Raw genomic sequence first — 26,669 nt, 5'->3', positions numbered from 1 at the left:
CCCCTGCCGGCGCCCCTGCCTGATGAGACCCGATTACTGATCGCCCCTCTCTCCCATTGTCACCGGATTGCCGAAGCAAAGATGGCGGTCTCTGGGGAAGGAGAGAGGGCTGCTTCTCTGTCCCCTGGACATACTGTCTCGCCTGCCCTAACTCACTCCCGTGAACCGGGGATACGGACCCAACAGCCGTCTTGTGTGGGATTCCAGCGGGCCCCCACCTATAAGGATATCCTGGCAGCCATCACAGATCTCAGAACTACGTGTCGGCAAGTTACTAAGGATTTGTGCTGCAAAATGGACGAGGCGATTCTAGCGCCGGGACACCGGTGGCGCTCTGGCTCTTTGCTGCCTACAATTGTCTTTGGCCCGGATACTATGTTGCAGCAGGCACCTGCTTTGCCGCTGGTGATTCCTGGCAACAGTGCTATTGGATTGCCCATCGACATGGATGTTGCTACAATGTCTCTCTCCGCTCCGCACTCCGAGGCGCGGCCTCCACCATCATTGCTCCTGCATGGAGACCGGGGACGCTCATCTTCCTCTCTTTTGCACCTTTCCCGTCGAGAGCGGCCATTTTGTTCCATTGTTCTGTTGGACGGGTATCCGCTGGAACGGCCATGCTTGGAGAAGTTTCGTCGATCGGGCCAGGGTTGATGTGGCCCCTCATCTCGGCTAGTTTGATCGGCTGGCGGTGACCTGGACTGTCTATCGTTTTGATATGGTGACTGATTTGCAATTGCAGCCTCTTTCCCAGTTGAACCTGTGTCTATCCTGTACAGTTGTGCTCTTTGATGTTGGGAGGGGGGTTCTGTCTGGGTCCAGGGCCTAAAGGGTGATTATTAATGCCTAGCCTCGACGTGTGCCCGCTACCATGTCGTGTTTGGGGTGATTAATGACACAATGCCTATCCGTGTGGGCTGCACAGGGATTTAAGCTGCTCCTGTAAAAGTTGTGTGGACACAACGTGTATTGTTTTCTTTCATCGCTCCTATTGTTGCAATTTAGTACAGCGCAGCCGCTTTTGGAGTATGAGGTTTCGGTGTGGGTACGTAGTGGATGGCTGGGGTTCCGGGAATTCTGATGCTCAGTGGGCTCCTCCCCCCACCTTTTCCCTTTTAGGGAGTGGTAGATTAGCTTGTCCTTTTCTCCCTCCCTGAATTCAAGAGTGACGTTTTTTCTTTCTTTTTCTTCTTCCTCTCGTCTCCTTCTTTCCTTCCTCTGCACTTCCCGCTGTTCTTTCTCCTTTCTTCCGTCCTTTCTTCTTCCTAAATTTCGGGTTTATGGGGCGACAGGCACGCTGCTGGGGGGGGGGTAGGCCATAGCCTCTGCATGTGTGTAGGGTGTGGGGTTATCATTCTTTTTTGTTAGTTTCTATGGGACCTGTTTTGTTCTCTTTTATGATTTTCACTTTCTTGCCCATGTTTGGGAGTGCTGGGTGTAGGGTGGCAGTGGAAATGTGACTGGGACATAGGTGCTACGACGTGGCATAACTATTGTGTGGCCATCCTGCCTGGCGGGGACTTGATTACCGATTTAAGATTTGCTTGACATAGGTGCTACAGTCAAGTCCCGCCTGCATGGACCTCGCTTATACCTTTCTTTTCTTAGTACGGAACACTACGGCCTGATCTCAATAGTTGCATAACAAAACTTTAAAATTTAACCTACAATTATCCTGTGACACGGTGCTACGTTATCCTTCAGTCTTTCTTCCTTTAAATGTTTGCGATTCTGTTACAGTGCTGTGTCGCCATAACGTATGCTGTTGTGCTAACCGATTGTTCGTGGCCGGCCGGATGGTTGTAGGCCCGTATTTGTTATAATTTCTTATGCACAATAAAGGTTTTCAGTCAATTATTAATCCAGTATACATAAAAAATGACTATTATCTGCCGCCTAAGCTATTCTTACAACTTTGGGGGCCTGGAATAGTCTGAATTGTCATACTTGTAAGAGTGTGATATTTAGTAGTTGTGTTGTTACTATCATTGGTGGTGACGGGCGCGCATCCACCAAAAAACGAATCCAGGATGTTCAGGCTAGGATTCCGATGTTTCAGCCTCTATATGTGGAGAAGTGTGGCTCACTGGTTAGAAGCGGCAGACCCTGAAGCAGAGGTCGGCCCGGGACCAGGGTTCAATTCCCGACGTGGCAGGGTCTTGGGTCAATGTCCGCAGACTCGATAATACTCGCCTAGGTGCCTACGCTAACCATGGGTCCCACTCTGCAACTCTGGGCAATAGCTTGCTTAATCTCCACAACGGCCCCAGCAGCGCCGGAGATGCCTGGCTTCACCTTGGGGGTGCCCTCTCTCAGGGAAAGCCAGGATGGGTTCCCCAGCGGTATACTTAACGAGGTAACAGTGCGCTTTACAAGTATACATAGATTACATTACATACTGGATTTTGGTGAGACTGACTCAGGCTGCTGGACCTCACTGCCTCCTGAATCCTCTTAGTAAAACATGAGCATTGGAATATGCAGGCTCTGCAGTAGGACTTGAAGAATCAGTGGGCACCACCTTAGGAATATCTCTCCAACCTAGTCCAGCTATCAAAGGAAACTGCAAAAAGCCTGCAATGGTGCCTCACTGCCCACAACTGGGTCAGAAGCAGAACTCTCTCTCTTCCCCACCCATAGCTCACAGTGGTGAAAGATGCACAAGTTTGGGTTGGTGCGTCCACCTGTGTTTCTGGTCTCTGCAGAGTCTCAGCGTCACATCAGTCTATTGGAACTGAGAGCGTTCCGACTTGCATTAAAAGTCATTCTTCCTTCGGTCAAGGGAAGGCTGGTTAAGGTGTTTGCAGACAACATCACCGTTATTGTTAGACGGACCGGGAGGGTCGGCCGAGATTACGGGGAGAGGTCTCCAGGGAGAGCCGTCTCCAACGACTGTACAGACAAGTAGCTTCCCCCCCACAGACGGACACCACACAAGGTTGAAGGTTAACGAGACTTTATATGCAATTCTTAGGTTACGATGGTATGATACAAGGAGGTCTGGACTCAGGGGTCCCCTCGGTTCTGATCTCGGGCTGAGGAAAAGGGTAGCGGGACAGTCTTAGTTACCAATGCGTACAAAATAGCTCTCAATCCTCGAGCTCGGCGTTCTGGATGATCGGGCCGTGGAGGAGCCAAGCAGGTCCCGAGATGGATGAAGGAAGGACGACGGTCCGCGGCGGAGCCTGCAGGTCCCGGTGAAAGATGACGGTTACAACGGTCCGCGGCCACGCCAGCAGATCCCGACGACGATGAAAGATGAAGGTTACGACGGCTTGTGGCAGCGCCAACAGGCAGGACGATGGTGCACAGGACAGAGCTACGGCAGCGCCAGTAGTCCGTCCAGGATGAGTTCCTCTTTACGTCTCTCGACTCCAAGATACAACTGCCTTCCTGCTCTGGAGCTGCCCCAGTTATAGGGCTGGTGTGCTTTGATGTCCGGACCCTCGCACTTGGAGGTCGGGAGGTCCGGGATGAGGGAGTCCAGACACCCAGCAGGGGGGTGGAGCCAGCGCCCGGGGAGGCGATGGGCGAGCGGCACTGGGCGGGGGAGAGCCATCGGCACCTCTTTCTCCCATTGACTTGCCAAGTAGCCCGCTCACCTCCTGGGTGGAGGGTGGTGCCGGAATGTCTGAGGCCGGGCTAGGCCCAGGGTTGAGGTCGATCGGGGGCCAGGCGGCCTCGTGGTGAAGTGTCCAAGATGGCGGCCCGGGCTGGGCGCGTGGGCCGGCAGAGGATCGGACCCACGAGGTTAACATGTTCGAGGGCAGGGGTCCCTGAGGGGACGGAGGTCGTGCAATGGTGGTGTGTGGTACTTGCGTGACTGGGCTCGGGCCTGGTTGAGCCGGGGGAGAGCGGCCCTTCATGTGGCCTGTCCAACATGCGTCCCCCCCAGCTGAAGGCGGGGAGAGTTACCCATCCTCTTGGGGACTCTCCTCGTCGAGGCGGAAAAACCGGGACAGGCCATCCGCGTTGGCGTGGTCTGACCCAGGCCGGTGTTCGACTGTGAAGTCCATACCTTGCAAGGAGATGGACCAGCGTAGCAATTTTGGGTTTTCCCCCCGCATATGCATCAACCACTGCAGGGGTCGGTGGTCAGTCTGTACCCGAAAGTGGGTGCCAAAAAGGTAGGGCCGGAGTTTCTTGAGGGCCCATACCACAGCGAAGGCTTCCCTCTCTATGGTGCTCCAGCGTTGCTCCCGTGGTAGGAGTCTCCGGCTGATGAAGGCCACCGGTTGATCAAGGCCTTCGGTGTTCACTTGGGACAGGACCGCCCCAATGCCCTGGTCGGAGGCGTCCGTCTGGACGACGAACTCCCGGCTGTAGTCTGGGGCCTGGAGCACAGGAGCGGAACACATGGCGGCCTTCAACTGTTCGAATGCCGCTTGACACTCTGGGGTCCAGTTCACCTTCTTGGGCTGATTCTTTGACGTGAGCTCGGTGAGAGGCCCCACTATGGTACCATAGTTTTTCACGAACCTTCGGTAGTAGCCCGTGAGGCCCAGGAAGGCTCGCACCTCGGTTTGGGTGATAGGGGGCTGCCAGTTCTGGATGGCGGCAATTTTCAGCTGTAGGGGAGCCACTAGGCCGCTTCCCACCTGGTGTCCGAGGTAGGTCACAGACCCTTGTCCAATTTGGCATTTGCTGGCCTTGATCGTAAGGCCAGCTCGCTGAAGGGCTTGCAGCACTGCTCGGAGGTGGTGGAGGTGCTCGGTCCAATGGTGGCTGTACACAGCGATGTCGTCCAGGTAGGCGGCGCTGAACTCTTCGAGCCCCGCCAGGACCTGATTGACGAGCCGTTGGAAAGTCGCTGGGGCATTTTTCATGCCGAAGGGCATGACCGTAAAATGATAGTGGCCATCGGGGGTGGAGAAGGCAGAACGTTCTTGTGCTCGGGGTGTGAGGCCGATCTGCCAATAACCTGCTGTCAGGTCGAAGATGCTGAGGTAGCGGGCAGCTCCCATTCGGTCGACCAGTTCATCTGCCCGGGGGATGGGATGTGCGTCCGTTCTGGTGACTTCATTCAGGCCCCGGTAGTCGACGCAGAACCGGAGTTCTGGTGTGGTTCCGGGGGCGGCTGCTTTGGGGACCAGTACGACCGGGCTGGCCCATGGACTGTCTGAGGGCTCGATGACCCCGAGCGTGAGCATCTTAGCTACTTCCGCCTGGATGCAGGCCCGTACCCGATCAGGTACGCGGTAGGCCCGGTGGCGGATAGGAGGGCTGTCTCCGGTGTCCACATCGTGCACACACCAGGAAGTGACACCTGGGGTGAGGGAGAACAGACTGGCGAACCGTGACAGGAGGGCTTGGCACTCTTGGCGTTGTTCTCTGGTGAGGGTCTCCGAGAGTCGGACCCCATCCACGGAGCCGTCTTGCTCCTGGGTCCGCAAGAGGTCAGGGAGAGGCTCGGAGTCGTCTTCAACCCCATTGTCTGTGGCCATCAGTAGGCTGAGTTCTGTTCGTGCAAAGTGGGGCTTCAGTCTGTTGGTGTGGAGGACTCGGAGTGGATTCCGGGAGGACTCCATATCGATCAGATAGGTGGCAGGACCCTTGCGCTCGATTACTTTGAAGGGTCCCGTCCATTTGTCTTGGAGAGCGCATGGCTCTGTGGGGGACATTACCCATACCTGTTGCCCCGGCTCGAATTCAATGGATGAGGCGTTCTGGTCATACCATTTCTTCATGTCCTCTTGACTGGCCTCTAGGTTGGCTTTTGCTAGGTCTCTGAACCGCCGGGACTGGTTGCGGAGGGTGAGGAGGTACCGGAAGACATCTGGAGGACTCTTGGCCGGAGGCATCTCCCAGCCTTCTTTGATCAGGCTGAGCGGCCCCCGCACTGGGTGCCCATATAGCAGTTCGAATGGGCTGAAGCCTAGGGACTTCTGTGGGACCTCCCGGTAGGCGAAGAGGAGGCACGGCAGCAGCACGTCCCACTGGCGACGGAGGGGCTCTTCCAATCCCCCGATCATCCCTTTTAGCGTGCGATTGAACCGCTCAACAAGTCCGTTTCCTTGGGGGTGATAGGGGGTCGTGAAGCGGTAGGTGACCCCACACTGTTGCCAGAGGGACTTCATGTATTTAGAGATAAAGTTCGTGCCTCTGTCGCTGACGACTTCTCGGGGGAACCCCACACGGGAGAAGATCCCCATCAGGGCCCGGCCGACCACTGGGGCTGTCACGGTCCGGAGAGGAATAGCCTCAGGGTATCGGGTGGCGTGGTCCACTAGTACCAGGATGAAGCGATGGCCTTGTCTTGTACGCGGGTCCAGGGGTCCCACAATGTCTATTCCGACCCTCTCAAATGGGGTCGTGACTACTGGAAAGGGTTGCAGGGGGGCCTTTAGCTTGCGGCCGCTCTTTCCACTAGCTTGGCACGTGGGGCAAGATCGGCAATGCTGGTGCACATCGTTTCGCATTTTGGGCCAGAAGAAGTGGGTCACTAGGCGGCTGTAGGTTTTATCTTGTCCCAGGTGCCCTGCCAGGGGGACATCGTGGGCCAGATTCAGCAGGAAGTCTCTAAAGCGGAGGGGCACTACTAGTACTCGGTTGGCCCCCAGCTCGGCGATTCGTTGCTCGCTGTACAACAGATCATTGTCCCAGTAGACCCAATGAGTTCCGGAGGTATCCCCTGCGCTTTGGGCGAGCGCTTGTTGTCGGAGTCCCTCGAGGGAGGGACAGGTCTTCTGTTCCTGACGAAATTGTTCTTGTGTGGGTCCCCCTTCTTGAGCCCACTGGTCAAGGTTAGCGAGGTCGGAAGGTTGAGCAAGTTCGAGGGGGATGTCATGGTCGGGGGTCTCGGCTGGGGCGACCGGAGGCGGTGGCGCCGGCCATTCTGGTTCTTCCGGGTGATGGTTGGCACGGGCGGCCATGGACCGGGTGGTGACGCACGCCCAGTCCGGGACGCCCAACATCCCCAAGTGTTCTTTTCGCTCCACGGCTGCCCACGGGGAGCTTTCCAGGTCATTTCCGAGGAGGCAGTCCACGGGGGCGTCGTCTCGGACCGTCACTTTCAACATGCCGGAGACCCCTCCCCACTCAAAGGGGACGCAGGCCATCCGACACAGACTTTCCGAGTTGTCGGCTGATCGCACAGGGCAGAGAATGTTCGGTAGATATTGTTCTGGGGTCACCAGATGACAGCGGACGGCTGTCACACTGGCCCCGGTGTCCCGAAGGGCTTCGGCCCGTTGTCCATTGATGCTCACCCATTGGCTGTACTTCTGGGTGTTAGCGGGTAGGGGGACCCGCGGGACCATGTCTCTTCCCCCTAAGCACGCGAGAGTCATGGCGGCTGGCTCCCACTCTTGATACTCTTGCTCGTCTGTTTCTTGTTCCTCGGAGATCTGTTCTTCCCCTAGTGCCGCGGCGGCCACATGGCGGGGTTTTGGACTCTGATACTGCGGGCAGCTTGGGTCGTTTGCATAGTGGCCGACTCGTTGGCATCGGTGACATGTAACATTGGCTCTGTACCCCGGTCGCGCCGGGGTGCTGCCCCGGTTGGCCGGGGGGGTGGTGCTGGTAGCGGGGGCGGCCGGAGTGTTGTCTCTTCCTCGTCCTTGGCCCCCTCCTCCTCCTCTGGGTCGGTGGTGACCATTGTTGTTCCGGTTCTGCTCGTAGGACCCATTCCGGCCCACTCTGGTGATCTCCCACCGGTCAGCTTCGGCTGCGAGCTGCCGGGGATCGGTTAACTTGCTGTCGAGGAGGTGTTGGCGTAGTTCAATGAAGCAATTGTTGGACAGATGCTCCCATACCATCAGATTGAACAGCTGCTCGTAGGTCGTGACGTTGTTCCCTCTGATCCAGCCTTCGAAGGCTCGGCTAAAGTACGTTACATAGTCCACCCAAGTTGTACCCGGGATGCGTGTGCAGTCTCAGAACCTCTGACGGTACATCTCGGGCGTGAGGCCATAGCGGGTGAGGAGGGCCGCTTTCATATGGTCGTAGGAGGTCATCTGGTGGTCTGGGAGCTGTAACAGGGTATCGCGACCCTCATTGAGGAATTTGCCCCATAGGCCGGCTCCCCAATCGTTTCTGTCGATCCGGTGCGCAGTCATCGCGATTTCATAGGCCTTAAACCATTGCTGGATGTCGTCTTCTCGAAAATATTCTCGGACAACATCCTTGGGGATGTGTACTTTTTTCTCCGTGGTCCCTGGGGTGTGTGGTCTGTCGGGCACCCCTAACTCTTTATTCTGCTTGCGCAGGTTGATCTCGGCTAGGTTCCGTTCGTGCTCGTACGCTAGTTTCTTTTCCTCGAGCTCCCTTTGCCTCTGTTTCTCCTCTCTTTCTTCTCGGAGACGCAGGTGCTCTAAGTTTATTTTTTGTTCGGCCAACTTGAGTTCTACGTCCATCTTGAGTCGGGCCATTTCTAGTTCGTGTAGTCGGGTTTTTTCTCTTTCTTGGATCTCGTCTTGCGAGAGACTGGTTCTTTGCCCCTCCGGGGCCGTGTTGGTATTTTTCGCGGTGCTTTGCTCGGGGGCTTCGACATCCCCGGTCTCTGCCCAAGATTCTAGGGCATGCTTAAAATCGTCCTTGGTGCTTAGTCCGGTGGTAGCGATACCTAGTTCGATGCAGAACTGCTTTAGTTCACGATGGCTGTACTCCTCTAGTTTTTCCATTTGAAACTTCTCAGTTGATCCGCTCTCTTTAGTTGACATTGTGGTTCGTTGTGGGGTGAGCTACTCTCTGTACGTTATGCGGTGATTCGGATCCCACCGCTGCCACCAATGTTAGACGGACCGGGAGGGTCGGCCGAGATTACGGGGAGAGGTCTCCAGGGAGAGCCGTCTCCAACGACTGTACAGACAAGTAGCTTCCCCCCCACAGACGGACACCACACAAGGTTGAAGGTTAACGAGACTTTATATGCAATTCTTAGGTTACGATGGTATGATACAAGGAGGTCTGGACTCAGGGGTCCCCTCGGTTCTGATCTCGGGCTGAGGAAAAGGGTAGCGGGACAGTCTTAGTTACCAATGCGTACAAAATAGCTCTCAATCCTCGAGCTCGGCGTTCTGGATGATCGGGCCGTGGAGGAGCCAAGCAGGTCCCGAGATGGATGAAGGAAGGACGACGGTCCGCGGCGGAGCCTGCAGGTCCCGGTGAAAGATGACGGTTACAACGGTCCGCGGCCACGCCAGCAGATCCCGACGACGATGAAAGATGAAGGTTACGACGGCTTGTGGCAGCGCCAACAGGCAGGACGATGGTGCACAGGACAGAGCTACGGCAGCGCCAGTAGTCCGTCCAGGATGAGTTCCTCTTTACGTCTCTCGACTCCAAGATACAACTGCCTTCCTGCTCTGGAGCTGCCCCAGTTATAGGGCTGGTGTGCTTTGATGTCCGGACCCTCGCACTTGGAGGTCGGGAGGTCCGGGATGAGGGAGTCCAGACACCCAGCAGGGGGGTGGAGCCAGCGCCCGGGGAGGCGATGGGCGAGCGGCACTGGGCGGGGGAGAGCCATCGGCACCTCTTTCTCCCATTGACTTGCCAAGTAGCCCGCTCACCTCCTGGGTGGAGGGTGGTGCCGGAATGTCTGAGGCCGGGCTAGGCCCAGGGTTGAGGTCGATCGGGGGCCAGGCGGCCTCGTGGTGAAGTGTCCAAGATGGCGGCCCGGGCTGGGCGCGTGGGCCGGCAGAGGATCGGACCCACGAGGTTAACATGTTCGAGGGCAGGGGTCCCTGAGGGGACGGAGGACGTGCAATGGTGGTGTGTGGTACTTGCGTGACTGGGCTCGGGCCTGGTTGAGCCGGGGGAGAGCGGCCCTTCATGTGGCCTGTCCAACAGTTATGTTGAATTACAACAACCAGGGCGTGGTGGGGGTCATGGACTCAGTCAAGAGACACTGCATCTGTGAACATGGCTGGAATGTCATGGCATTTTCCTAGTGGTTCAATATCCGGAGGGCTCTTACGAACAGTGCAGACAAACTCAGCTGTTGATGCCTAGCAGGTCACAAATGGCTTCTCTATTTGGAGGTGGTGCAAGGCCTATTCCAAGAGTAGGGAGAACCTTGGTTAGATCCGTTTGCCACCATCAAGAGCGCAGAGTGTCATCACATCTGCGTGCAGGAGTTTCCAAGTCAACTCTTGCTTGCAGACTCCTTTCTTCTTAAGTGGAGCTCAGGACTTCTACATGCCCTTCAACTGATATCACTTCTATCCAGAGTTCTCAAAATGATCAAGAATGACTGTTCCCAAGTCATCTTAATGGCCCCAGATTGTGCAAGGAGAATCTGGAATCCCAAACGCCAGAGCATGAACATCTGTCCTCCGATCAGGTTGCCCCTTCAGGAGGATCTCCTGTTGCACCAGCAGGGCAGGGTTCTGCACCCAAACCTGTCCATGCTCCACCTTCATGCCTGGAGATTGAGCAGTGACCGTCGAGGGTGTTTGATGTCCCTCCTGAAGTATGTGATGTCATTCTGGCAGTCAGGCGTTCTACTGAAATCATCTACGCTTGCCGATGGGAGAAGTTTGTGGCTTTGAGTACATTCAAATCAGTTGATCCTTTGTCTGCATCCTTGTCTGAAGTTCTCCTTTTCATTTTTCTCTGGTCTGACCAGGCTTTGCTTTAGGCACAGTAAAAGGATATCATTTGGCCATATCCGCTGTCATACGGTTGTCGGATCAACCTTCTCTGTTTAAGTCACCTGTTATGACTAGATTCCTTGACAGTTTGCAACATATATTTCCTCCCAAGCCCTTCATTATGTTCCAAGGGGACTTGAATTGGGTTCTCACCTCATTTGTTACCCTGCTGAGAGAATGCTCAGCTGCCCTCTACAGCTCTGAACAATCAACTCTATCTTCCTTTTGGCAATAACATCTGCCAATATGGCACATGAATTACAAGCACTCTCCGTTAATCCATCAAACACTTCATTCTTCCCCAACAAACTGGTTCTTAGAACTCAAGCATTCATTTCATCAAAGGTATTCACACCCTTTAACATCAGGCAAAACATCACCCTGACAACTTTTTCCTCCTCTTTATCCTTGTAATGAAGAGGAGGGACTCAACCGTCTGGATCAAAAAAGAGCGTTAGTGTTATCTATTGATCGTACTAAAGAATTTCAGGTGGATGATCAACTCTTTGTTGGATTTGTAGTGACCACCTACCGGGTGCAAGAGAATTGCTCAATTTCCACATCTAGTCTGACTCCTGGGAATATTCTAAGGTAAGGAATCTGCAGCTAGATAGTTTCTACCAGATAAGGTGCTACTGAAGGTATGTATAACTTGTTTGTTTGGAAATAATTTGGGATTCAGCATATCCACAATAGTTGTCAAAACTGGTGTTTGTATCTCCTAGCCAATCCCATTGTTCCCAAGCTGCATTCATAGGTGGAGGAACGGCTGAGATTCCACCGCAGTGTCTTCCTTGACTCTGCCAGAGAAAACCCCTTCCTTCTTTTAAATACAAATCACTTGCTGAGTGATACACCAGAACATAACCCACCATTTGCATGTGACTGGCAAGGATATTAGGCTATACTCAGCAGTCTACTGAATCATAGACTCAGCGGGTTGAATCTCTGCTCCTAGACTTGTCATCCAATATCCTGTTCCCTTTGTTGTGCCTCTAGGTCCTTCTTGTCTGGTTTGATATATCTGTGGCCCATGGATATCATGAAAGATTTAGATTATTATATCTTTTCTTATCACTAATTAAAAACAAAAATATCACTGCACCAATAAAGTGCATAAGGTGGGCCTGCATGTTTTACCATCTGACATCTCTATGAGAAAATCCTAATTTGATTATAGTGCTGGAGTTTCTTCCAACTTGACACCATCCTCATCTCTAACTAGAAAGGGGCCCCATCATTGTCAAGTGGTACCCCCCAAGTGACACTGTCCAGATATTCATAGTGTGTTCTTGGCCTGGGCGACTATGACAGTTTTCCGAGGGCACTTTGAAGTATTTCACAATACTCTCATGTGAAACTGAGCTGCTAAGAAGGAGGTTGTTATTAATCAAAATTTGTTTTCTTTACAGCTTCATACATGTGTTAATACATCATGGATGAGAATGTGACAGAAGAGACTGGCAGAACGCTAGTGCTCCGTATATTGGATGAACTGGTAGAAGACGAATTCAACCGATTTAAATTTAATCTGAAAGATCACCCTTTGGAAGTCGAATTGTGCGCCATCCCCAGACCAGAACTTTATAATGCGGACCGTGTAAAAACAGCTGACCTCCTTATTAGTTACCGTGGGGCTCCACAAGCCTTAGAGGTCACCGCAGATTTACTACAGAAGATCCCCAGAATGGACCTACTGGATCAATTTATGCTTTCCTCCGACAAATGTAAGTAGTCAAAAGTTGAGTGGTTCAATATTTACATTTTGTTACCAGTTTGCTCTTGTTGAAATAGTATCGAGGTGAACACCTGAAATTTCTGATAGTCTTCTAACCACAGAATACTCACCTGGTAAATTTCCCCAGATGCCAGACTTCAGCTGGAAACTTTTGGAGCAATTCCCTTGTGTATGTACAGGTGACGTAAAGTGTTTCTGAGTTGGGTTCATCCCGCCCAGAACATGGGGCCTCTATATTAGCACCACTTACGTGCCCTTGTAGTGTAGTTCCTATATTCCCAATAGACTCTGCACATTGGAATAATATATCCTATAGAATTGACGTAGGACTTAGGTCGACTAGGTCTCTATTGAATATACTAGACTTAATTGTGAGTGCCAACTAGCTCAGAGGTCACTAGAAACGTTCTCGAAAAAACAAGAAGGGATTAGTTTCTGACAAACGCATAAACATGACAACTTTGTTTCCCAAGAATAAAACGTATCTTCAGAGTCGTGGAAACAATAGATAGATATTTTACTCAGTCAATCGTGCATGCTTCGTTTCATCAGAGGTGCAGAGAAATAGAGAGACAGCATTTTTTACTAAAAGTATTTATTGAACAGTCTTCTTTCTCATGCAAGTAAAGTGAACTGCTACAATCGTAATACAGGCTGCAAAGTATAATACGTACAGCGAGAAGAGTATTATGAAATAATACTGCAAAAGCATGGTATGGTTTCTAAGCCATAAAATACATACATAAATAAATAAAGACTAAAAGTACTCAACTGGTGCTTCTAAAATACACCTACCCCAATGCACCTAACCTAGGTCTAGTACAAGGAAAGAAGTAAGTATGGTGTAGCATAGGTTTAGTATTCTTTGCCAAGAATCTATCCAAGATTTCTCTTAGGGTCTAATCAGCTCCATACCTTGGTTTAGAATGAAGGAGGTCTGGTATCTCTCTGTCTCTGACTCGATTTCCCAACACCCCGCAAGGGGAGCTTGGAAACACTGGAGCTGGATTTCTCGGCAAGAGAAAAGACAGCATCTCTCTCAGTGCATCAGCTGGAGGGTTGGCTTGCTTCAGCACTTGCTGTAGCGAGCTGCGTCGTGCAAGTAGATAGTCCAACTGCTCCAAACCACCATGTGCTTGCTAGGGTAAGTATGGGCATATTTATACCTTGAAGGTGGTGAGTTTGACGTAAAGTTGGACATAATAACGTCATCAAAGAACCCCAAGGGAATGGCAGTTTTTTGAAAACTCCATGAGTTCTTGGAAAAATCAATATTCAAGCAAGGGGATGTCCCTGACTGCTCTAAGCCGATTTTCCAAGAAATTGTTGTGGCTTTTCGGAACTAGTGGAAGTATCCATGCCTGTATTTTTTTTTTTTTTAAACTTGATCAATGCCTGTATTTGGACTGCATGGGCTATGTCTAAATATGGTTAAGATTTCTATGCCTATATAAGGGCAATGTGATTTGTACCTATATAAGGGCATGAATCGGGAAAATGACACTAGGGTCCTAAAATGCTATACAACACCCTATTCTCAGTTCCTTTCTGCTTGTGCTGCTGTGGATTTGGAGCACCAATCCTGTCATATCTGAGAGAGCGTTTTTTCCCCCTAAATGTTCTCTAGTGTGCAGATAATATCACCTCCTGAATCTACAGGTGTCATGACCAACACCCACAACATCTGCTTGTGGTTCTCTGTCTCCAAACACAACTCAGCTTCGTGTTCATGTTGCTTCAAGATGAATAAGAAGGCCATGTGTGGCCAGGAGGCTATTCTGTCCGTCGCCGAGCTCGTCGATCAAAAAAGCGCTCAAGGTAAAAATAATCAAGGGCATGGTGGTCCCCGTCGAGTGTGTGGACGCGCTCCTAAGGCCACTCCTGTGATCTGACTTCATCAAGGTAATGGGGCTCAGTCACGTCTAAAATATCACACAATTTTTTTTTACAAAAATCAAAAAATAGGTATGCTTCATCCCGCCACTCCCGTCTCTCAGAGTTGTGTGATGCTTCAGACACTTCCAGGCTGCTGAGCCTTCCAATGCAGACCCGGTTGTAATGCTAGTCCCACCTTGACCCTTTCCTGAACGGACAGTGATGCCACAGTAGCAATAGCCACTAAAGGTAGCCATGCAGGAGATTTTTGATACCTCTCCGAATCCCTCTGCAACCCCTTCATGTCCAATGTATGCAGGGTGATCCCCTGTCAGCATACTATCATGGATCCTTCCTCGACACAAGTGTGCCACCACAATCTCGCATTGCGGTCGACTCCCCCCACCCCTGTTGTCAGTGATGCCAGCCCAGGTCTCAGCTCGACCTGTGGTTCCACCTTCGACACTGCGTTTTGATGCCACTCTCAACGACACTCTCAAAGTCAAGAACGACTCAACCGGCTCGAGTATCGATGCCGATACAGACCTCACTGATGCCAAACATGGCGCCGATTGCTCTGTCGGACTCCGAGACTCATGCCCCACTGCTCCGTACTCAAGATTATGCTGGACCAGACACTTTTGCCCCACAGTATGTCACTTGGGATACTATGACAATGACACCTAGCATAAGGATGTTGGCAACATATTTAAGGACCTCAAGGATGCCAGTGATCTGAAACTCTTCACCAGACATTCGACTGTCTTCATCTAACCCTTTGACTACTGAGGAGTCCGCCTGATTTGCCACATTGATTTAATTGCCCACTCAAGAGGTCAAAACCAATGGGCTTGCAAAGGTCCTCAACCTATCACAATCCAGCTAGATGATAATCGTGATTACATATAACATATCCCAAGGCATGCAGGTTTAATCTATACAGCACATCTTTTTTTTCATTGATCAGCAATCTCTGCTTTTAACCTGTGCAGTTGTTGGGGCTTGGTAGAAAACCTGTAATGTAGAGTAGATTGTTACCTGTGTGCTACGGTTTTAAATAGAGGTAAAACAAGACACACAAGTGTATTTTTTTAAATGAAATAGTCTAATGTTTTGGCAACTTGCTTTTATGTAAACATTAATTTGTCTTTTAATTATATTCTAAAACAGGCTTTTTATGTGCTAGTGCAACAACAGTAATCCACTACCAATTCAGCCTGTGTCTCCTGTCAGATGCATTCTGTGATTGGCACGTATATTGTTGAAATTATACACAAATCTACAATACTATAACAACAGTTACACTGAGGAAACTTCGTCCTGCTCACTAGGCGGTTCTTGTTACTGCTCCACGTCTGTTTGTCCTTCGTAGACACTGTCATCTTTTCCCTGCATACCCACTTCCCCTCTCCTCTCTCTCACGCTCCCACTACCCACTCTCATATTGCAATACCACTGCCCTCTCTCGTCCACCCTTCACACTACCGATCTCCTCTCTATACTGCCTACTCACACATGCTACTTTTACCTATCTCCTCACGTTGTACACTAGTTCATCTCTTGCCTCCCCCAGGTGCACCTTCTACTTGTCCCTCTATCTCTCTGTCTCATACTCTTTCTCAACCATCTCTCTCGCTCTTTCACGCACTATTTCCACCTCTCTCATATGGTTAACTTCAGGTCTTCAAACACAATTACTATCCCTTAACTTTTCAAAGTTTCCATCCCTCAAACACGCGCTCTCCTCCTCTTCTTAGGGTGTCTTTTGTGTACACAAAACCAACCCTTTTTATGCATCTGTGGCCTGCTCTCCCCGTCTTTCTATCTTTCTCACACACTATTTCTGCTCCTGTCTCAAGTTCAATAACCGCTTCCTACAGAAACTACCTACCCCTCTCGTTCTTCCTTTCTAGCTATTCTCTGCTGCTCGCACCACTATCTATTCACCATGTCACATAATTCTGCTACACTACTCACAATTCCACAACTTACAATTCCAATACAAACCACCTAATTTCACTCCACACACATCCACTACACTCCAAAAAAAACCTTCTCAATTACAACGCCAATAGCTCTAACATTCACAAAGTGGAGAAGCGTGGCTCAATGGTTTGAGCGGCAGACCCTGATGCAGAGGTCTGGCCCGGGACCAGGGTTCAATTCCCACCTCGGCGGCTCTTGGACTCAATCTCCCCGGTCCTGATAATTCTCGCCTCAGTGCCTTGTCTAATCATGGGTCCCTCTCTGTGACTCTGGGCAATAGCTTGCTTAATCTCCACAACGGCCCCAGCAGCACTTGGATGCCTGGCTTCACCTTGGGGGTGCCCAGGAGTGGACATCTCACAGGAAAGCCAGGAAGGGTTCCACAGCGGTATGAATACAGCGCTACGAGACCTCTGGGTAGAAGGCACTATATAAATACAAACACACACACAAATGCGAGACCTATTGCATTGCAAATGCTTTTCAAAGTGGGCCATGTGCTATCTGTTTTAGGTGGCAGCCCGCGCACACCACTACCAGCATGCTGCCCATAATGAATAATGGCTGGGGCTTAAAATGTGCCTCTCTGGCGGTAATAAATGTTCAAGACTAGACGCTTGTAATGGTTTGACTCTGTTGGAGCCTAGCTCTTCATGATTGCTGAGTCATGGTTGGCCACAGTCTCTGGTGATAAAATGTCATTCAATTGCAGTGACTGTGATGCACAGCTTAATTCATAACATTTTTTAATTAAATATAGGTAAGTGGAGTGTTTCAATAAACACTGTCCACTCACACTGCTTTAGTCCATTTCATATAGGTTCTTTCTTATCCCTGCTTTCAACCTCTGTCACTGTTTTTCTCTTGCTCCTTCTTTCTCCCTTTTCTGCCGTTCTCTCTCTATTACGCTGGCTCAAAGACGATGATAAAAAAGCATTGGCATAGGCAATAGGTCTCGCCTTTGGGACCTTAAAGTGTTTAGTTATCCAGAACAATATCCTTAGTGCAACAACATCAAGTCTTGTATGGCTAAACACTTATGAGGTCACAAAGGCTAGAGGAATTGTGAAAAGAAGTAGAGCTCCACACAAGGGTAGGTAGGAGGATACTTTAATCAAACCAGTTACAGGGACTCCCCGGCAGCAACTGCCGAAGTAGGAACACTTCACACACAATGTTCCACGCAGGGAACGTTCATGCGCCCAGGTTCCCAGCTCTTAGGGACTAGAGCCCAACACAACTTCCCTCCTTCAATAAATAAACAAAGACAGAAAACGGAAAAGAAGATAAAAGAAACAGCAGAGATAAGATAGGAAGATGAAGAAAACAAAGATTCATAAAGCAAGAAGCAAAGACAGAAATATAATGACCACAGACTTCAGCATATTATAAACATGAACTAAACAAGAATTGTTTAATCCAGAATTACATTCTCCCAATTACTGCATATTATAATCATGAAACTTGACAGGTAAACGTTTTGTCCTGAATGACACTCTCTTGGGAGGGGTACAACTAGGAAGAACAATATCATCCCTACCAAAAACATCAGAGGACACGGAAGGGAAATAAGTGCCCATCCTTCTGTTGACCTCATCAATCATAGGTTTAGGAACAATGGAAATGCAAGATTTATTCCACACCCTACCATCCATCAACACCACCACTCGTTCTTTCACAGCAGACACCCTTTTCGGAGACGAAAAACGAGACTCGCCTTTGCGGAGAAAACCGAGTTTCTTGAATCTCACCCAATCACCCACCATAACATCCAGGGAATGATGCACACCAGGCCTAGAATCATACTTCAACTGTACAGCTGCTCTGACATCAGTCACCCCAGACAATTTACTGGAATCGACCATTCTCCTAGACATCCACTCTCCAAAGCTTCCCATCGAAAACTTCAGGAAACATATGCTCCCACTTGACACCAGACAATTGGGTCACAATATGAGGAGATGAAGGAGGAAAAGATTTATAAAACTCGCTACGGGAAATTACCATATGAGGATGATTGAGATCCAGCACAATGTTCAAATTTCCCTGCTCGTCCCAATCTAAAAGATTGGCTCCATCCTTGACCACGAATACAGTGCCAGAAGCAAGATCCGAATGAAATTTGAGATTGGCAACAAATTTCTCTAAAACTTCAACCCGTTTCCTACCATAGGCAAAGATTTTTATACAGGATTCCCCCAGTTGCACATTTCCTATTCTGTCACAATCCGCAGCATTAACTAAGGTAAAAAGAGAACCAGAATCAGCTAAAAGGGTCAGACAGGTATTATTTACAGAAATATGGCAGAAAGGTGATTTTCTTTTGTGAACACCCCCTAAGATAGCTAACTCTACCACACCATCCCCTAGAAATGCAGAGGAGGACAGCATACGTAATTCATAGTTCTCTTCATCAGAGTCATCAGTAATGGTTTTTACAGTTTGATCTTGATTTCTCTTGGTGGAAGCGACTTTGCACATCCTTGAATAGTGGCCTTTCTTTCCGCAATTGTAGCAAGTCTGATTTAATGCAAAACAAAACTTAGCATTGCCAAGATGAGTAGTACTACCACAACAGAAACATATTACATCCTTTGGTACAGTCTGGGTTTGGCTAGAAGACACAACGGAAGAACGCGGAACCCCAGAAGGAGAAGGTTTAATAACAGATGGCGATTTGGAGGATTTGAAAGTGGATTTCAAAAGTTTAACCTCGGTAGAAGAAGTAGGATTGCTCATCTCTTTCACACAAAACTGCGAATGTTCAATAGAACTAGCAAGAGTAAGAGCAGTTTCTAGATCAGGATCATCAGACGATAGTAATTTCTCTTGAATTTTCTTGTTGGAGGTCTTCTCAATCAACTGATCACGAATGATTTCATCCCTAAATTCCTTATAATTGCAATTAACTGCAAGAATTCTGAGCGCAGCCACAAAGTCATCAATTGATTCACCAGGAATTTGAGCACGCTGGAGAAATTTGTGACGTTCAAGAACAACATTCCTTTTAGGACTAAAACCGCTTGTCCGTGGTTTTGATGACTGTTGCATAATCATCCATCAACAAGGAATCACCACTATCTCCTCCAGTCACTAAAGTGCTCACAGTTTCCATGGGTAACGTTTTTAAAACACTTCTACCTTCAGCCCCATGGTTATAAATCAATAAGGCTTTCTTTTATTTAGAAGTAAGTCTCTCCATCAATTGTCTCCAAATAAGCCTCAGACGTGTCTTTCTGATCATCCCACTTTACAGGAGGCGTACCAGCGGACTGTAAAAAGGGTGGAGGTGCTATAACGTGATCCATAGCGGCACGTGGGTGAGTTGCTGCCCCACACTAACAACGAAAAACAAATCTTATAAGAAAGAAAGTAATCAAATTACATAAAGAAACACATAGTGATATGCATCATAAAAACACACAACAGAAATGAAGAATAGTGTGAACAGATGTTATCAATGAAACTGTGCAAACGCTGTTAAGCACATGAAAAAGGAACTGTGCGCATCAGTGGAAGAAGCACAAAGGTTGGGTGAAACGCAGATGTGAAGAACAACCCAACTATACTTGTAGCAAGTAAAACTGTGCGCATCAGTGAAAATGGAGCGCAATGCTAGTGCTACTGTCGCTGCTTCATCGGCTGAATGCACTGAATATAAAACTGTGCGCATCAGCGAGGTTGGTATGGACCCACAGTACATGTAGCAAGTAAAACTGTGCGCATCAGTGAGAATCAAGCGCAATGCCAATGCTAATGTCGCTAGTTAACCGGCTGAACGCGCTGAATTTGAAGCTGTGCGCATCAGCGAGGTTGCTATGGAAATGGCAACCTAAAATGGCCGCACACAGCGTCCGGCAGGACGTGCAGGACAAGGTCAGGCAAACGTGGTGACACGAGAGCAGGAACGGCTCTATCGCATGCAAAGGGCAAATGGATAGAAAGTACCTGAAAATATTGACCACGCAGACTCCCAATTTAGAAGGAAACAATAGAGGCCACTACCACTTCATGAGACTGAATGGAATCACTGAAAGGTGGTAGGCGAAACGGTGGTCATAGGAAGTCTGCATAAGAAGTCGATCGAACGAACTAGCTGGTCGCAGCACTTCGGTCCGATGGTGGGGAGGCTGAAACTGGCATCAATCGTCGCCAATGAAAAGAAGTAGAGCTCCACGCAAGGCTGAGTAGGAGGATACTTTAATCAAACCAGTTACAGGGACTCCCCGGCAGCAACTGCCGGAGTAGGAACACTTCACACACAATGTTCCACGCAGGGAAGGTTCATGCGCCCAGGTTCCCAGCTCTTAGGGACTAGATCCCAACAAGCATTGGCATAGGCAATAGGTCTCGCCTTTGGGACCTTATAAGTGTTTAGTTATCCAGCACAATATCCTTAGTGCAACAACATCAAGTGTTGCATGGCTAAACAGTTATAAGGTCACAAAGGCTAGAGGAATTGGCTATGCCAATGCTTGTTTTTTTTAGGTCTTGCCTTCGCAGCTTGTTTGTGCTGAATAAGAGGACCTGTAACCGTTGCTCTGGGCATTTTCAAGTGCACAATCGTGCTTGTGGCGGCATCCACCTTGTGGGAGCAAGCAGGGGCGCGCCACGAGCACGAGTGCAGTGCTTGAAAAACTTCAGCAGACTGCCAGCGCGCGCGCGCGCGCTCCACTGGCAGATGCACTCCTACACCTCTCTCTCCCTCTCTGATGTCCCAACTGCTGCAGCCTGCACGCCTTTATTTTTTAAAACTTTCAGCGCGAGGCACGCGCTTGTTTTACATTGTCAATAGTTGGGATTCAAACGCCAGCTTGAGCACACTTTCTCCTTTTCAAATTTGCGAGAAACGTAGTTGCACAATAAATGTTAAATTTCAGTTCTATACTGACATACATTTCCTACTGAAATCACTACTAACACACTTAACCACCTTTCTCCTATTCATGTGCACACTGGGCCGTCTACAAATGCCTTCTGGACTTTTGTGTAAATCTGCAATAAGTATGTACATCTTTTTATGTTAGCCCTGATTGCTTTAGCACAAACCGGTAACTGAACATCGCAAGCTCTGAATCTGTCAGCCAATTACCTGATATAAAAGAAAACGGCATACTGATTGGTAACCTGCGGAACAGCTCTTAAGTATACTGATAAATGCAGACTCCATTGCTTCAAAAAAAGTGCAAAAAGTTTAACTTTTACCTCATAAACAGAAAGTATTCTCATTAGTATTTAACAACTATACTGATTAATTTTCGAAGCAACGGAGTCTGTATTTGCCGAAGGAAATGAAGCACCGATTAATAATATATACTTTGTTCATTTGCAGTCAGTGAACTTGTCGTGAAACCCGACGTGGGAAAGGTCTCGATTTTTAAAAATAAATAACAAAAAAATCCGTTATTTCTTATTGAGACTAAGGATGCTCGCTAACTGATTGAGTAAATCGCATGGTCCGATCAATTGTCAATTACTTGGATGCCCCCCCTATTCTTTTCCCCCTTTTCTTAATCTTTGGAAAGGTTATAAGATTGGTGTATTAAAAGTGGAAGCTTTAATTGTAGAATTGTTGTCTTGGATAAGCAGGTTTGGCTGTCATGAAATTTAACAAGGCTAGTTGTGATTTTACAAGCCGTTGCAGGCATGTGGTAGTCATTCGAAAAGATTTGGGAAGAGGATGTCACCTAACGGCCAGACCGGTCGACCTCGAAGCTTGGGAAACGGGTTTGAGTCTCGACAGGGACTCTCAACATCCTGTAATTCTGGGATATCACTAGATCTCCCTGTGCCTAACAAAATGAAAGTGTAGATCTGTAACTAAACAAGTGTTCATCTAAAGTGCTCTGATACCTTCAGGTCTACTTCTTGCTATATAAAACTCTATGTCCACCCCGCACCCCCAAATGTGTTCTTAGAGTACCACACTAAAAAAAATCCTATGGGTTGACTCCAAAATGCCACGTCATGGGGTGGACCATGACAATATGGTCTTGTGTCTCAAAAGTGTACAGATTACCTAAGAAGAAGTGAACAAATGGTCATTTAGCATCTCTTGTGTTTTAGACTAGAATGATTGTGGAAAAACACTGCTTGTGCTCAGTCTTGTTGATGTTGAGTTAAGTTAAAGCCATTTGCTTTGCTAAAGGTATTCTATAGCAAAGCAAATGGCTTTAACTTAAATTAAAGTCGAGACCTATTGCATTTTTAATGCTTGTTTTAAAGTCTTTTTAGTGGCACCAGATTAGGCCAGGAATGTGTGCTACTGGAACTTTAGTTCATGAACATCTGTCCTTCTATAAGGGTGCCGCTTCGGGAGGGTCTTTGGTCATAGCTGCAGGCAGTGGTCGAAGTGGGGGGAAAAAAGTAGAGGAACTCTGGCCGGAGAATCAGAGGGTGGGAATAACCCAAGGATTGGATCAGTGGGCGGAGCCAGAGGTGTGGCCAGAATGCGCAAACATCCCAATTTTTAGTATTTGTTTGGCATTTCACTGCCCAGTTAAATCAACCAATGGATACACATGATTATTTAAGGTTATAATGAGTGATTGACTTTAAAACACATTCACAAAGTGGGATATGCTTCTAATCACAGAATCTCCCAAATACGATAAAATGTGGAAGCACAACTAATTTGTCGCCGAGCCATGGAGTTTGTCATCAGCACTTCTCCCTTTTTCCACAACAGCAGTTCAAACAAGAATGGTAAAATATCCTAGTTTGCCTAGTTGGCTCTGCCACATTTGCCTCATAATGCAAGATCTGCTGCATGATCTGACCATTTAAACTAATAAATTGTTTATAGCTCAAACGTATCAAAAGTTAATAAAAAATTTGACTTGTTTTGCTGTGGAGTGGATGGCTTATTGCAAAGGTTGACTGATCACCTTTCTCACTGTTGCATTTGGCATCTATCCACCAAAACCTTTCTAAGCTGGACCTGGGAGAAGTTTGTCGCTTGGTGTGTCTCTCTGCAAATGCAACCCATGCAAACTAAATTATTAGATGTGTTGCTGTTTGTGCTCTCTCTAGTCCAGCAAGAATGTGTCGTCCTTCTCAAGCTTTCTATATTTACCTGATCAAGCATTGTTTTTTTTTAAAAAAAATTTGAAAACCTTTATTTGAGGAAATGGATGCATACAAATACGGGCCTACAACCCGGGGGCCGGCCACAGAACGAAACTGGAAAGCACCATCATCAATTAAAGGCACGGAGTGGTTAGATGATATTACCTATCGCTGTAAGTCAATGTTATTAACTAACTGGAACCACTCGACATAGGATCAAAGGAGGTTAATTTTATATATTAAAGAATAAAGGATCGGTTGTATAGGTAGCAACATGGTGTACGTGGCGGGGAATAATCCAACTGTTTCATTGCAGTACAGCCAAAAAGCAATAATCAGAAAGGTCCATAGCATGCAAAACATAAGTTCGCTTATAGTTCCTCAGTGGTAGTATCCACGCCCGACCACATGTACCCAGAGACAAACTGAACAGCGATTCCGCAGTAATAAAAACCATCAGGGAAACAGATAAGTTGCTATCATTGTACATCCCAACCCAAGAAATAAGAAAACAAGAATACTAAAGAGAAAAGGAAGTAGGGGGACTCCACGTTACTGTACCCGCCCCCCAGTGGTAATAGCTATCCCTCCCCTCACAGTAACTCACCCCTCGGGGTTACGCACAGTCGTGGAGATCCAAGAAAAGGACACAAAAGAGCCATAGAAACAAAGAACTACCTAATAGTCCCTAAACCACCCATCCCACCCTGCACCCCTGCAGAAGGCTACGGCCTACCCCCCCCAGCAGCGTGCCTGTCGCCCTAATTATGAACCTGAAATATAGGAAAGATAATATAGAGAAACGGAAAAAGAAGAGAGAAAAAGGAAAAGCCTGGGGAGAGGAACCATTTAGCAAATGAGCGTGGCCCAAAACGAAACTGGCAAGTGTTCAGTCACACGTGAATACGAAGGAATCAACAAAGTATCACAATGTAGGGCAGTCCACAACTCCATTCACCGATTAGTAGTCCTCCGAAGTAAGAAACGGGTTCATCCTAGTCCTTTCTTAGCCAACGTCGCAATGTGCATAGATCCAGTGGGCATAGGACACGGTGATGATGAAAGGCCGTGGAAAAGTTGCTGGACTTTCAACGAAAGCAGCCAATAGAACCCCCTCTCCCGAGGGCAATGCAGAAACTGTTCACAGCATCCATGTATACCAGTGTCAATGAACACCAGCGGTTCCACCCATTCTTGTATCGGATCATCGATACCCCAACCAGAAAGCGGGGAACAATCAACGACCTCATCGGGCCCATCCGCGTCCTCAAGAGCGGACCCGGGAGCAATGGCGGCCATCACATCCCCCTGCGCACAGGAGTCCCGGACCATGGTCGACCTCCAGGTCTTCAAAGCTTGCAGGACGTCGCCAATCGTGGGTTCGAGCTCACCAGTATAGGCCCAAGCGGAGCACAAGGGTAAGAAATCGGCATCCCGGGATCCCGCACAGGACATGGCAACAGCCGCCATTTTGCGACAATTGCGCCGTCTCTCCGGACTCATCTCCAGGGTCGAGCTCAACAGCAGAACCCCGGCGGGACCCCCCTCAAGCGCACAAGCAGCATCCACAGCACTAAAATGGTGACCACAAAAGAGGGGGACCCGCCAGCGACACCACTCCGCCAAAATCCCTCTTCGCCACCGAGCAAAGGAGCCCGGTACAGCCGGACGGCACCAAAGGGGGGAGCCACCAAACTCGGCGTCCCCAACCCACAACTTGCCGCACACCACCTCTGGAGCACCGGACGGTTGTCCCAGGCTCGTTCATTTGCCTCCGGGCTCTTCGCACATCGGCATCTTTCGGCCGGCCCCAAACCTCCACCCGAGGCCGCCGCCGACACCGTCTCGCCGGCAACTCGCTAAGGGCGAGGCCCCGGTCTCAACCCCGGGGAGGCCGCACTTTCCGGGAGGACGCCGCTGCGGATCCACCGAGCACCGGACCCACCAGGATGGATGGTAAGTTACTGCAAAGCTCTGCTTATAAGTTGTTGTCCGTTTTGGGCAGGATGAGCGACAGGATATTAGAATTTAGACAGGTAGGACGGCGGAGCCGAGCTAACATGGGGCCATCTCGTTGTCGAGCTTGGCTCCTCCCCCCTGATCAAGCATTGTTGTTTAAATCACCTTATGTATTCTCTTTTTTTTAATGGGTTGACTCGCATGTTTTCACCCAAGGCATTTGTGATGCCTCAAAGGGATGCCAACTTGGTTCTCATATAGTTGACGTGTTCCCTGTTTCAAGCCAGTGCATAGCTGTCCTCCTCTGCATATTTTGAGTCTGAAAACAGTTTTACTTATAGCGATAACATTAGCTCATCATGTGATTCAGTTGCAGCATTAAATCTGCAGCAAGTAAACACCACCTTTTTTTCAGACAAGCTGGTGCTTTGGACCAGAGCTACATTTATGCTCAAAGCTATGACCCCTTTCCTTGAATGGACAATCTGTCTTGCTCCTTCTCATCCCTCAAAAGCGGAAGATCCCAAAAGAGCCTTGAGGTTTTGTATCAATCAAACCAAGGACCATTGGAGGTCAGCCTGTTCTTTGTGGGGTACACAGGGGTTAAGAAGGGCAAGGCAGTGCCGAAAAGTAAAGTTTTAATGTGGATAGCCATCTACATTGGCTAAGAAGAGGACTTGAGTACTCATTCCCCCAGGGCCAAGGTTGTTACCACTTTGTTGGCACATGGAGTGCCTGTCTTGGACATTTGTCAGGCTGCAACATGGGCATCAGGTCACACATTTACAAAGCGCTACGAGAGGAGCCTTGGAGCACTTTGCCCATTTTACTTGAATTTTAGGTCTGAGCCATTCCACAGACCCACCACCTTGGATAGTACTACTTTGGTATCTCTTTACAGGGTTAAGATATCTGGTGTTAGGAGAACAAGTTACTCCCCCCCATAGTGCTCTTTGTGGCATTACTCTAATCAACGATTCCTCACCGACCCAATCACCTTCCTGTTCTGTGGAATGGACTCCTTTCCCTACCTAAAAAGTCCCAATTATTGCTTCTTCCTACACCCCTTCATCAGACATCATTCACTTTGCTTCTCATGAAAAGAAAGTTAGCATGTCTCTGGGGATGGAAAGAATGGCAACCTTTGCAGAGCTATTCAGCCAGTGTTGCTGCTACCCACATGAAGAGTATAGGCACATGCTTAAAGACTATGCTGTATCAATTAGCAAAATATTGTGTCACTTTCTAGCTCAGCGAGGATGGCACTGCACTAATCCTATGCTTAAAACCCTTGCTAGAAAACAGACATTTGAGGTGAGCAGATTCAGAGTGTCCGATGTTGTAGAGTGTTCCATAGAAAGGAGCTGCTTTCCACTTGGAAACTACCCTGGGTTCCCTGCTCCTATACGCATATGTATATATTCACATTTGTTCTGTTTTTATATATTTAT

General features: G+C 48.8%; 1 protein-coding gene across 1 annotated transcript in view; it reads left to right on the top strand.

The window, feature by feature from the left end:
• Window positions 1-11,148: 11,148 nt before the first annotated feature.
• LOC147740871 (NACHT, LRR and PYD domains-containing protein 3-like) overlaps window positions 11,149-26,669 on the top strand; it is a 237,581-nt gene continuing 222,060 nt past the window's right edge. Inside the window, exons 1-2 of the mRNA XM_086952174.1 lie at window positions 11,149-11,183; window positions 12,005-12,319. Coding sequence (XP_086808300.1) covers window positions 12,028-12,319 — 292 coding nt within the window. The 5' untranslated portion in view covers window positions 11,149-11,183; window positions 12,005-12,027. The remainder of the gene's footprint in view (window positions 11,184-12,004; window positions 12,320-26,669) is intronic.

This window comes from Lissotriton vulgaris, chromosome 1_1, assembly GCF_964263255.1.
Source record: "Lissotriton vulgaris chromosome 1_1, aLisVul1.2, whole genome shotgun sequence".
Classification (NCBI taxonomy): Eukaryota; Metazoa; Chordata; class Amphibia; order Caudata; family Salamandridae; genus Lissotriton; species Lissotriton vulgaris.
The sequence above is the reverse complement of the archived record's forward strand: the minus strand, read 5'-3'. Positions and strand labels throughout refer to the sequence as shown.